The sequence below is a fragment of the Mobula hypostoma genome, unplaced genomic scaffold, assembly GCF_963921235.1.
Source record: "Mobula hypostoma unplaced genomic scaffold, sMobHyp1.1 scaffold_42, whole genome shotgun sequence".
Classification (NCBI taxonomy): Eukaryota; Metazoa; Chordata; class Chondrichthyes; order Myliobatiformes; family Myliobatidae; genus Mobula; species Mobula hypostoma.
This window is the reverse complement of record NW_026948219.1, coordinates 1,589,720-1,602,396: the sequence shown is the minus strand read 5'-3', so window position 1 is coordinate 1,602,396 and position 12,677 is coordinate 1,589,720. Positions and strand designations below refer to the sequence as shown.

Genomic DNA, 12,677 nt, shown 5'->3' with positions numbered 1-12,677 from the left:
CGGCTTAAAGGAACTGACCTTTTTCTGGATGGTGAACACTGCACAAACCTTTCCCGAGCTTGCAGCAGTCATCTCAGAAGCAGGTCACTAATTCTGAAGGAAGATTCAATAACGTCGATCTTTTATGAAACCGCCAAACGACACCAACTTTACTCAATCCTTCAGGTTCCTGTAGTTTGGTAAAGGTCTTCACTCTCCGACACTAGACTGCAAAGGTAAACAAACAAAACCTGGCAGCGATTGGCGAAACTGTCAGCACAACGGTTTTACCTTAAAATAGAAAGTAAAACTTCGCTTTGAAACGAAACTGCATCATGAGACGACTACACAGCAAAACTAACTGACCGAGTAACTGACGAACTAACTCCGTAACAACAGGGGTTTCCCCATGAATACCTGTTGGAACAGGTCATCACATGACCTCACACTGGCGGGAAAATTACTTGACCACCATCACAACGCAATTACGTCATGCTCACAATATACTCCATTACATCATGGTCATAAGACAGTCACAAGATACCCACAAGGTTTGTAACAGTAGAATAGTAAAGAAAGCACAACTTTTCCCTGTAAATTATCCTGGTACCAATTTGTCTATTATTCCTGGAAATGTGTTTGTACAGTTGTTGCAAACAAGGTTGACAAGAATAATCTCAGGAATGATCGGCTTTATGTATGAGCAGCATTTCATGGTTCTGGACCTGTGCTTGATGGAGTTCAGAGGGACGGTGGTGGTTGTGGGGTGATGTATGGTTAAGTAAACCTCCCGAATGCTGGAAAGCCTGGATACAGTGAACATGGAGAGGATGTTTCCATTAGATGGAGAGTCTGTGATCTGACAGCACAGTCTCAGAATAAAGATGCTTCCCTTTAAAACGGACATGAAAAAAATTTTTTGGCCAAAAGATGTCCGATCTGTGGAATTTGTTGCCACAGATTTTGTTTGAGGCTGCCATTTGGGTATATTTTTGACAGAGATTAATATATTCATGATTGCTAAGTAACTTCGGGGTTACAGGAGGAAGGCAGGAATATGGTGTTGGAATAAAAATCTGCCATGGTTGAGTGGGGAGGCAGTCCAGATGGATCGAATCACCTAATTCTGTTCCTGTGATTTATGTCTTACCATGACTGGATGATGGCTCCTTCTTATCCCACATTGTTCTGTGACGTGTGAGACAACTAAACATCACTGAGATCATTATGTTTTCCTTCAATGTTTAAATTTCAGTGAGTTTTGTTCTCAGTAACATTAAGCAGAAATGTTTGGTTCTCCTTTTTATTGTTAACGTGCTTCATTATCTTTCATGTTAAAGTTAGACCTGCGGTGAGAGATTTATTGGAAGAAAAACCCATAACTGGAATCAAACCACGATTGAAGATGAGGGAGCAGCAACAAGTGAACCAGCCCGAGGACTGAGAGCATCAACTGGAGAGAACCCATCTGACTCGGAGAGTCCAGTGATTCAGTCACGAGAAAGTTTGGTGAGTCTCATTTACTAAAACTCCGGTCCTTTAGACATTACATACCTGTACAAAGGAAGGTAGGAAATAGTTGGAGTGAGACTGAATGTGCCCAGAAGAACCAGTTGTGCCTCTGTCAGACCCAGTTGCAATCACTCCAGGTCTGGTGATGTGCTTCCAGCAGCCCAGCCCTTTAAAACCACTCCCAATCTGTGGAAGTTGAATCCGGATAAAGTCACTCACAGACCGTTTAAGTAGAAACTCTTTATTCCAAGCACCCGGGCCATACTCAGTATATGACTGTTCCCGCCCAATCCACTAACTGACTAACAATTCCCCTTGCACCACAGATATATTCGTACAGATACCCCCCCAAACAAGACAGGCTGGAGCCAAAGTTATTTACTACATGACAGCCCCTAAAGACAAATTACAAAATAGTCATAATGGCTTACACACACAGAACAGACTGAAGCTGTCCTATCTCTACGCATGAGTGCACAAGGAGATAAGCATCCTGAAACCCTAGCTAGCTACCCTCAAGAAGAAATGTGGCTCAGCATGGCTTAGCACATCTGTTGATCATCAGCAGTTTCTTTCAGAAAAACAGACTGATATTGTTTAACCACGTGTTATTCCTTTTACATACTTTATCATTCCCTCCTTTTGATCATTACATGATCAACAAAGCAGCAATTTTATACAGAGAAAGCAACTGAGTACAGCATTGACTTATCAGTTGGTAAAAACAGCATACAACAGTAATTATAACAATGATATGTACAACTATTAGGCCATAATGCAATATCATGCCCCACATATTATCGATCAGGCCATCGAAGACCACCATTTCGACCCTTTGGTGACCCCCATGTAAATCCTGCCCTACTTTCTTAATGCTGGCAATCTCCTTGGCAGTGTGGTCGGAGAGGGATGTAATGTTAGTAGACTCATTAGGGATATAGGTGTAGCATTCTGTGTCAATAATAGCACAGGTTCCCCCTTTCTCAGGTGGGATAAAATCTGAAGCCATTCAATTCTGTAGGACTGTTTGCTGGATTGCAATCATTTCAGTGGATATTTCTATTACTTGGGCCTGTGTTTCTGTCAGGGCCCCTGCAGTATTGTGGCCAGCTCCTCAAGCACTGTAGCCAAACTGATTATCTCTCGTGAATTCCTGGCTACTCCATAGGAGAGAAAAGTGAATATCCAAAATCGCTCAGTCTCAGTTATTCCTCTCCGCTGCTGGGCACCTGCAAGTATGCCCAGGATACATGTTTCCCAGTATAGGAATTTCCATTTAGTGGGGGCCTGAGATACCAGCCCTCAGAACACTGACAGCCATGGTCATCTCTGACTGGACCACAGTTCCTCACCTCACTTCCCGCGTGTTATTTGAGAAAAGCCAGGCTGAGTGTTCCTCACTCTGGTTCAGCGGGATTACTGACATTGGAACCATAGTTTTACCATGCTGCGGAATTGTGACACAAACCCAGCGGGCCTCTAGTTCTACCTGTTTGGCATAGGTGTGACAGAGAGACAGAAAGGTGTAAACATGGGGGCCCCCGGATGCTGGAGTATGCCCTCATGTGGAATAGGGCTAACGGTAGGACCTTCAACCAAGTGAGTCCAGTCTCCACCGTTAGTTTGGCCAATTTACTCTTCAAAGTGCCATTGGCTCTTTCCACTATGCCAGTGGCCCGTGGGTTGTGCACACAGTGGAATTGTCGCTTCATAGCTAGTTCGTTACATACCCCTTCATTTACTTTCACTACAAAGTGTGGGCCATTGTCAGAGCTTAGCATCTTTGGCAGGCCGTACCTGTGAATTATTTCCCGTAATAATACCTTCACAACAGTCATAGCAGTATTATTGGTAGTTGGAATAGCTTCAGTCCAGCTACTAAACACATCTATAATAACTAAGCAGTATCTATTGCAATGTGCTCTAGGCAATTCAATAAAATCAACTTGTAGACACGAAGAAGGTCCACCTGGTACGGGAGTCGTACCCGGTGTGCAGGGTACAGGTTACCAGCTATTCCTTCCTTTCCCAGGTGTCTACAATTATGTATATAATTGACCAATATTGATAAAAACTGTGTAGGAACACAAACCTGTCCCGCTGGGGTGATCCAAAAACCTAGGTTGGGGTCTTTCTGGCATGCCATCCGGGACCACAGTTTGCGCTCCTCCTCAGAGGCGTCCCCTGAACTTCAGACTGACGTTCCTGCCCTTCTCTCCTATCTAGGCCTTGGTTTGCTTACGCTGTTTTCCTGCTCTTGTTTTCAGCTCCCATCCTCCCATTCACGCTCCTCTTTTAGTGTCTCCCAACCTTTGGTGTTCCTTCTGCAGTACATAACTCTATTCCTTTGTCACATGCATTATTCCACCAACTTGCTAATAGTATACTGTTCCACTTTACATCTGCCTTTTCCTTCCATTGCCTTTTCAACAATTTCTACTTCTTTCCACAGTTGTTGTGCCATATCTAATTTACTGCTTGTTCTCATGAGGTAAATGTGTACTGCAGACAATCCCAGTGGCCACATTTTGTCCCCCAACTTCTTACTGAGCACTGCAGTCAACATTCGCAAATCTTTTTCCTTGTCTGGAAACCTCTCACACATGTTGTGCAGGGCTGGTCCTGTCCCAAGCGTATCAATCGACTGCATATTCTCTAAGTAATTTACCTGGCACAAAGCCTCCTGCTCAATTGATAAATTTACCCGGCATGTCTGCCTCCTGTCCACTAAGTAAAATTTACCCGGTAACACCTCCTGGCCACTTAGTAAAATTTTGCCTTCCTTATACGAGCTTCCTGACAGATTCTTTCCCGATCCCGTCAACGTATGCGATCAGCCTCGGGCGAGGGACTGTTCCTCCAGAGGAATGAACAGAGAGAGACAAAAGGTAAAATACCTATTGGGCGCCTGGTCGGTCTCCGCAGTCCCCAGAGTGGTCCAGCCGCTTACTCAGTCCGTCTGCTTGGTACTCCCTATATTGGGATCCTTTTTGTGATGCCAAATGTTAACTTTGAATCTGAATAAAACACGGGAGACCAGCTTCTTATCGTCACCACAGTTTATTGTGCATTTTCCTGCGGGAGATTGAGACCCAGTTGTCAAAGGGAAGGCACGTAAGCACTGCCACCATCTGACAACTGGGCTGACTTAGTCAGGTTACAGCTGTATATTTACACACAGTAAGCCCCATACATTACTCTTGCAAGATGTTATTTGAATTGGCACACCCAACAAGTCTGTTGGTGCAAAATTTAATTACTTAGATAAGAGAGTTCGCTAAATCAAAGTTTTATTTACAGATGGATGTACTGTCCAGTCCTTATCAGTTATTCTCTTTGCAAGGCTGTGACTTAATTACAGTAAGATGTTCAGTCCTGTCTGTATCAGTAAGTCCTCCCTTCCCCCAGACAAACGGTACGATGTACAATTTATCAACTCTTCCTTTTCTGAAGCGAGGGTACAATGTATAATGTTATCAGCTGTCTGTGTGTGTCTCTCTGCAAGCCGCAGAGAACTATTAATAAGCCTGTCTTAGCTAACCGCTGAAGGCAGAGTTTACTTCAGTTCAAAAATTCCTGTTCAGTCCCAATTATTCTTTTAGATAGAGGTTACATAGTTTCAAAATATTTTTTTTCCATATATGCTTAATTCCTCAGGAGGGTTCAGGGGAAATATTTATGTTCAATATGGAAATTGGTGTTACCTCTGTCTATTGTGGCGATGCAAAGTTGCTGGAGAATTTACAGGTGTGACGAAGTGGAGTGATATTTGGGATCTGACTTTTTAAAGCATAATTCAGCAAACACAGCACATACGGACAATATGCAAAAGCTGTGGTGGGAAAATCCTTCATTACCCATTACAGGCCTGCTATATCGGTTGTGTGAGAGTGCAGATGAACTCGATCGAACCCAGAGGAGATCAAAGTTCTTATTGACAGTGCTTTGCTAGCTGTTGAAATGAATACCTCTCTATATAAAATTCACTGTGCACATGTTGTCACTGGGTAAAAGAATGCACAATACAGGATTTATGTGTGCACTGGTCATTACAAATTAGAGGGGACATTGGTGGGAAGGTAGGGAGACCTCCAGTGTCCCTGATGCCCTCACCTACAAGATGTGTATCCAGCTGCAGCTTGTAACCCTGCACTTTAAGGAGTTGGAACTTGAAATGGATGAATTTTGGATCAGCTGGGATTTGTAGGGGGTGATAGATATGACATGAAGAGAGGTGAGTTACACCCAAGGTGCAGGACACAGGAAACTGGGTGGGAGTCAGGAAGGGGAGTGAGGTTAAATAGCCATCGCAGAGTAATCTTGTGTCCATCCCACACAACAACAGGTGGGCCACTTTAGAAACTGTTGAGGGGGATTACCTGGCAGAGGAAAGTCAAAGGGGTAATAGGGGATTCGTTAGTTAGGGGAACAGAACAAGAGGGGACTAATATCCTAGTGGTAAGGCTCGCTAGTGCTAGTGTGGGGAGAGGGGGTGATGTGGTTAAAATATGTTGTAGGTGAAATAGTAGCCAGAATGACAGAACAGATGGTGGAGAGGGTGAATTGAATTGCCTTTATTACATACATCCTTCCTATACATAAGGAGTAGAAATCTATACATTGTCTTGTCTAAATGTGCAATGTGGAATTTACAGTAATTTATACTAAATAGTTTGTACAAAGGACAGTCAATATAACATAGAAATCAATTCATCAGTCTGATGGCCTGGTGGAAGATGTTCTCCCGGAGCCTGTTGGTCCTTTTGCTGTGGTACCGTTTCCTGGATGGTAGCAGCAGGAACAGTTTGTGGTTGTGGTGAATTGGTCCCCAATATCCTTTGGGCCCTTTTTACACACCTGTCTCTGTAAATGTCCTGAATAGTGGGAAGTTCACATCATACAGATGCGCTGGGCTGTCCGCCCACTCTCTGCAGGTTCCTGCGATTAAGGGAAGTACAGTTCCCACACCAGGCAGTGATACTCTCAATTGTGTTTCTGTGAAAAATTCTTAGGATTTGTGGCCCCATCCCAAACTTCTTCAACCATCTGAGGTGAAAGAGGTGCTGTTGTGCTTTTTTCACAACACAGCCGGTATGTACAGAGCATGTGAGATCCTCGGTAATGTTTATGCCGAGGAACTTAAAGCTGTTCACCCTCTCAACCCCAGATCCATTGATGTCAATAGGGGTTAGCCTGTCTCCATTCCTCCTGTCGTCCACAATCAGCTCCTTTGTTTTTGTGACAATGAGGGAGAGTTTGTTTTCTTGACACCAGTCAGATATTGTTCAGACCTCAGATAGAGTCAGCAATCAAATGGTTGAGCATGGTGCGATGAATGTGCTGAGCTGTGTATATCACAATGCAAGAAGCATCGCAGGAAAGCCAGATGAGCTCAGGACAGGGAATTATGATATTGTAGCCATTATTGGGACTTGGTTGCACCCAACAGTCTGAGGGATTTAGAGGAACAAATTTGTAGAGAGATTGCAGACCATGCCAAGAAACAAAGGTTGATTCAGTAAGTGATTTTAACTTTCCATGTATTGACTGGGACTCCCATACTGTAAAAAGGACTAGATGGGGTAGAGTTTGTCAAATGTGCCCTTAATTAGTACATAGAATTCCTGACATAGAAGTGTGAAATAAGCTGTTAGGAAATGATTAGGGTTGGTGACAGAAATTAGTGATCATGATGCCATGAAATTCAAAATATAGATGGAAAAAGAGAGATCTGGATCATGGGTTGAGATTCTAAATTGGAGGAAGGTCAATTCTGAAGGTGTCAGAAAGGATCTGACCAGTGTGGTTTGGGACAGGCTGTTTTCTGGTAAAGGTGCACTTTGTAAGTGGGAGGCCTTCAGAAGTGAAGTTTTGAGGGTGTCTAGTTTGTATGTACCTGCCAGAATAAAAGTTGAAGGATAACTGGTACAGGGTATCTTGGCTTTCAGGAGATATTGAGGCCCCAGATATTTTGTTCCTCTAAATGCCTCAGACTTTTGGGTGCTACCAAGACTCATTAATGACTGACTCATTAATCATCATTCCACGCCCTGAGCTCATTTGATTTTTTTTTTAATCGTCTTCTGTTGGTTTCTGAAAGCTTCCCAAAAGTTTTTGCTCTTTTGTTTGCCCTCTCTTTGACTTTTATGTTGGCTTTGGCTTTTCATTTAAGTGTCGGTTGTGTCCTCCTGCGTTTCCAATGCTTCCACTTCTTTGGGATGTATCGATCACTCAGCTCCCGAATTGCTCCCGGAAACTCCAGCCATTGCTGTTCCGGTGTCACTCCTACCAGTTTTCCTCTCCGAACAAGTTTGGCCAGCTTCTCTGTCATACAAACAAGGAGAGGTTCAGTACAGAAACAGGCTATTTGGCCCACCTGGTCAATGCCGAAAAAACATTCAAGCTGTCTAATGCAACTACCTGCACTGGGACCATCGCCCTCCATACCCCCTACCATCCAGACTCCCATCCGAACTTCTTTTAAATGGTGAAACCGAGCTCATATTCACCAATTGTGCTGACAACTCATTCCACACTGTCACGACCATTTCAGTAAAGAGTTTTTCCAAATGTTTCTGTTTAATTTTCACCTTCCCCACTTACCCATGACCTCTGGTTGTCATCCCACCCAACCTCAGTGGAAAAAGCTGCTTGCATTTACCCTATCTGTACCCTCATAATTTTGTATACTTCCAACAAATCCTCAGAGCAATGTGTACTTCCCTTGTTTATGTTTAGAGACTTTCTTAGATGTATAAGATGATGAGGGGCATTGATCATGTGGATAGCCAGAGGTTTCTTTCCCAGGGCTGAAATGGCTAACATGAGGGGGCATAGTTTAAAGGTGCTTGGAAACAGATACCGAGGGGATGTCAGGGGTAAGTTTTTTACACAGAGAGTGGTGGGTGTGTGGAATGCACTGCTGGCTATTTGTGTGAGAGTGTTTCAGTTACTGTGGGGCCAAGAACCCATGCAGCTCAGTGGGAACCGGGAATAATACCAATGGAGAAAGTCAAACTGAGCCAGGTCACAGGTTGGAGATGGCAGAAATACCCCATTCTTAGAGAGACAGGAAGAGCATCAGAGAATATGTTGGTCATTCCAGATACCAGCACTGTGCCCAGTTAGAAGATGATTTCTCTCTCCAACTTGGGTTGAACCTCACTGTAACAGTGTGATGCCAGATCAAACCTTGACAACTCAAGTGATCTCATCTTAAATGTTGTCCTACACCCATTGATGGATTTTGTAACTCTCTTTACAGGTTAGAAATGACAAGGAATTTATCTATAGGAATCTCGACCACAACGCATCAGCTTTGTTGACTCTGTCCAGATATTTATGAAGTGGAGCAAGGGATTCACTCGATCATCCTTCCTGCTCAGACTGTGGGGAGGGGCTGACCGACTGCCATGCCCATCATTTTACACAGGGGAGAGGCCATTCACCTGCTCAGACTACAGGGATAGATTCACTGAGTCATCTCAGCTGAAGGTACATCAGCAATTTCACACTGGACAAGGCCATTCACATGTTCTGTGTGTAAGAAGGGATTCAGTTGGTCTTCCGACCTATGGACACACCAGTCAGTTCACCCTGGGCAGAGGCTGGTCGTCTGCTGAATTTGTGCAGAGGGATTCACTATGTCATCTGATGTAATGGCTCACCAGCGAGTTCACACCGGGGAGCGGCCGTTCCCCTGCTCAGTCTGTGGGAAGGGATTCATTAAATCATCTAAACTGAAGATACATCAGCGAGTTCACACTGGAGAGAGGCCATTCACCTGCTCAGACTGTGGGAAGGGATTCACTCAATCATCCAGTCTACTGATACACCAGCAATTTCACACTGGGGAGAGACCGTTCATCTGCTCAGTCTGTGGGAAGGGATTCACTCGATCAGCTGACCTTGATAGACACCACCAAGTTCACACTGGGGAGAAACCGTTCACCTGCCCAGACTGTGGGAAAGGATTCACTTTATTATCTCAACTACGGAGACACCAGTCAGTTCATACTGGGGAGAGACCGCTCACTTGCTCGGACTGTGGGAAGGGATTCACTCGGTCATCCCAACTACTGGCACATCAGCGAGTTCACAACGGGGAGCGGCCATTCACCTGCTCAGACTGTGGGAAGGGATTCATTAAATCATCTAAACTGAAGATACATCAGCGAGTTCACACTGGAGAGAGGCCATTCACCTGCTCAGACTGTGGAAAGGGATTCACTCAATCATCCAGCCTACTGATACACCAGCAATTTCACACTGGGGAGAGACCGTTTACCTGCTCAGTCTGTGGGAATGGATTCACTCGATCAGCTGACCTTCATAGACACCACCAATTTCACACTGGGGAGAAACCGTTCACCTGCCCAGACTGTGGGAAAGGATTCACTTTATTATCTCACCTACGGAGACATCAGTCAGTTCACACTGGGGAGAAGCCATTCACCTGCTCAGAATGTGGGAAGGGATTCACTCAGTCATCCCAACTACTGGCACATCAGCGAGTTCACACTGGGGAGTGGCCATTCACCTGCTCAGACTGTGGGAAGGGATTCACTCGATCATCCACCCTAATAGCACACCAGCGAGTTCACACTGGAGAGAGACCGTTCAGCTGCTCAGTATGTGGGAAGGGATTCGCTCGATCAGCCGACCTTCATAGACACCACCAATTTCACACTGGGGAGAAGCCATTCACCTGCCCAGACTGTGGGAAAGGATTTACTTTATTATTTCACCTACGGAGACACCAGTCAGTTCACACCGGGGAGAGGTCGTTCACCTGCTCAGTGTGTGGGAAGGGATTCAATCAGTCATCTCATCTGCTGAGGCACCAGCAAGTTCACACAGGGGAGAGGCCGTTCACCTGCTCAGTGTGTGGGAAGGGATTCGCTCAGTCATCTCATCTACTGAGACACCAGCAAGTTCACACTGGGTAGAGGCCATTCACCTGCTCAGACTTTGGGAAGAGTTTCTCTCAGCCATTTCCACCAAATGTGCATCATTGAGTTCACCCTGGGGAGAGGCTGTTCACCTGCTGTAAATGTGGGGAAGGATTTCTCAGTATTCTAACCTTGTGACACATTACCGGGTTCACCTGAGGAGAAAGTTTCAATGAGCTGCATGCTGGATATTTGTCCATCACTGTTGCTGAATGCAATTTTGAGAGTGACTGTCAGTGCTGAACTCTGCAATTATTGCTGCTGCTCACCACACCCAGTTCTACACCCTGGTCACTGGGCATTGGAGGAGTTTCTTCTGCTGCATCTTCACCTTTAATGGGACTGGGGTTTAATATTCTGGATCTGAGACAAATAAATCAGTTCTATTTTAAACTCTGTCTCTGGTACTTAGTGAATTTATAACACACCTAGTGTACAGTAGAGCGTCAACTCAGGCTGGCTGGACCCTGCCAGTGATTCTGTTCCACGACAGTCCTTTTAAATCCTCCCCTATTGTTCATCTCTCGTTTTCCCTGTGGTGATGGGTTCCAAAGGCCACCACTCTGTGGGTGAAGAGGTTTCCCTTGAATTTCCTGCAGACTGAAGAAGTTGAGCTGACTGCAGTTCTGTTTGAGATGTTCTTTGCCCCTCTAATCTCTGGGCTGAGGAAGAATGACATTGGTAGTTAACCTCCTTAATCGCAACTCATTTCCACATTATGGGTCATTTTCCCTGCTTCTAAAGGGTTGTTAGAAAACACCACTGTCCTCTAAAGACTGAAAGCAGAATGGGAAACCATTAGCTCGATGTTCAATGGAGCAGGGTCAGAAACCAGAGGCGGGTCCACACAGGGCAGAGTTTGGGGCTCTGGACGATGGTCGGGGTAAGAACGTATGATGAGGAGAAGGGAACCAGCAGCGGGGTGTGGCAACGAATGACAGAGTAGCAATATTTTGAAGCTGATTGACAGAGAAAATAATTCAGTTGTCTGACTGATGATACAAACAATAGCTGTGGTGAGGTGCTCCACTGGTCAAGGATCATGTATGTGTGGGGAATGGCTTTATCTATTGAGAGAGTTGTTCCTGCTTGTTTATCCTGTAATATTATATCTGGATGGTTATCAATTGTCCTATTAGTAGTAATGCATTGATTATTATATAATTTGTAAGATTTTGACTCTGAAACTGAATCAGGCTTGAATTTATGGTGCTTCAATGAAGTTATGGTGGTTATTCATGAGTTTATATTTTGAAGTAAGATTTTGGTGAATGATATTTGCCACTTGATTGTACCTTTGTAAGTAATCAGATTGAGTTAAACTGCTGCAGGATCCTGGAATGTGTTGGATCGTGTCTGGTTTCTCTTCGCATTTTCTGCACTTACTGCGTTGTTTGTATTTCATGTATTTTCAATTTTGTTTTTCCTTTTGTCAACCACCTTGTCCTGCATTTCTGCAAGGAACCCCTCTGTTTCTGGGAAGAGGTCTCCAACTCTCAGTCAGTTGCTCGATGCTTCCTTGTCACCATCTCGTCTGCTCAGATCATTGGGATGTCTCCCATGGAGGGTCATACTCATTCCACTGGTTAATGTTTTCCACAGTTACGATTATTTTTTTCTCAGTTAGCGTCTCATTTAAGTTTCTGGGCTGTATTTCTTACCACAATTGCATATACACACAGGGAATGCTGAATCCTGTTCATATTTGATGAAAAAATATACTTTCAAGTTTTAACTGACTGTTGTGTGATTTTTTTTTCATGTGCGTTATTTCTCTTCCTCCTTCTGTCCAAGGTAGTATTAATCTAAGTGAGTTTGAGTGTAAATAGTCTTTTCTAAAGTTATCATTTCGGTTCTTATTTATCTTTGTAAATTTTTTGATTGAAATTTAATCAAGATATTTTCATTAAAATAAAGTCAATGTCGGTATTGATGAAATTGTTTATTGCTGTTGTTGTATTTGTTAACTATTGAGCTCTGTTTGGCAGGTTTTCTTTAAGCCTTGAACTATATTTTGTCAAAGGTTTTCCCCATTTCGCACTACTTTCTATTTTCTTTGCTTGTTGCTATTCCAGATACACGGGTATCAAGAGTCCCGATGAAGGGTTTTAGCCCGAAATGTTGATTCCCATCCATAGATGTTGCCTGACAGGCTGAGCTCCTCCAGCACTTTGTGTGTAGTTCTCTCGGTCTCTAGCATCTGCAGGTCCTCTTGTTTCCCAGATACTTATATGT

The 12,677-nt window shown here is 44.1% G+C and overlaps 1 protein-coding gene across 8 annotated transcripts in view; it reads left to right on the top strand.

The window, feature by feature from the left end:
• LOC134341937 (zinc finger protein 227-like) overlaps positions 1-10,548 on the top strand; it is a 367,790-nt gene extending 357,242 nt beyond the window's left edge. For 4 of the 8 annotated variants that reach the window (XM_063039877.1, XM_063039881.1, XM_063039879.1 and 1 more), the window contains 2 exons: positions 1,324-1,488; positions 8,756-10,548. In XM_063039877.1, the coding sequence (XP_062895947.1) occupies positions 9,135-10,439 (1,305 nt within the window). In that variant the 5' untranslated portion in view covers positions 1,324-1,488; positions 8,756-9,134 and the 3' untranslated portion in view covers positions 10,440-10,548. Of the gene's footprint in view, positions 1-1,319; positions 1,489-4,303; positions 4,380-8,755 lie in introns of those variants that run through there. The other 4 variants (XM_063039875.1, XM_063039874.1, XM_063039876.1 and 1 more) reach the window with 2 other exon arrangements.
• The last annotated feature ends 2,129 nt before the right edge of the window (positions 10,549-12,677 follow it).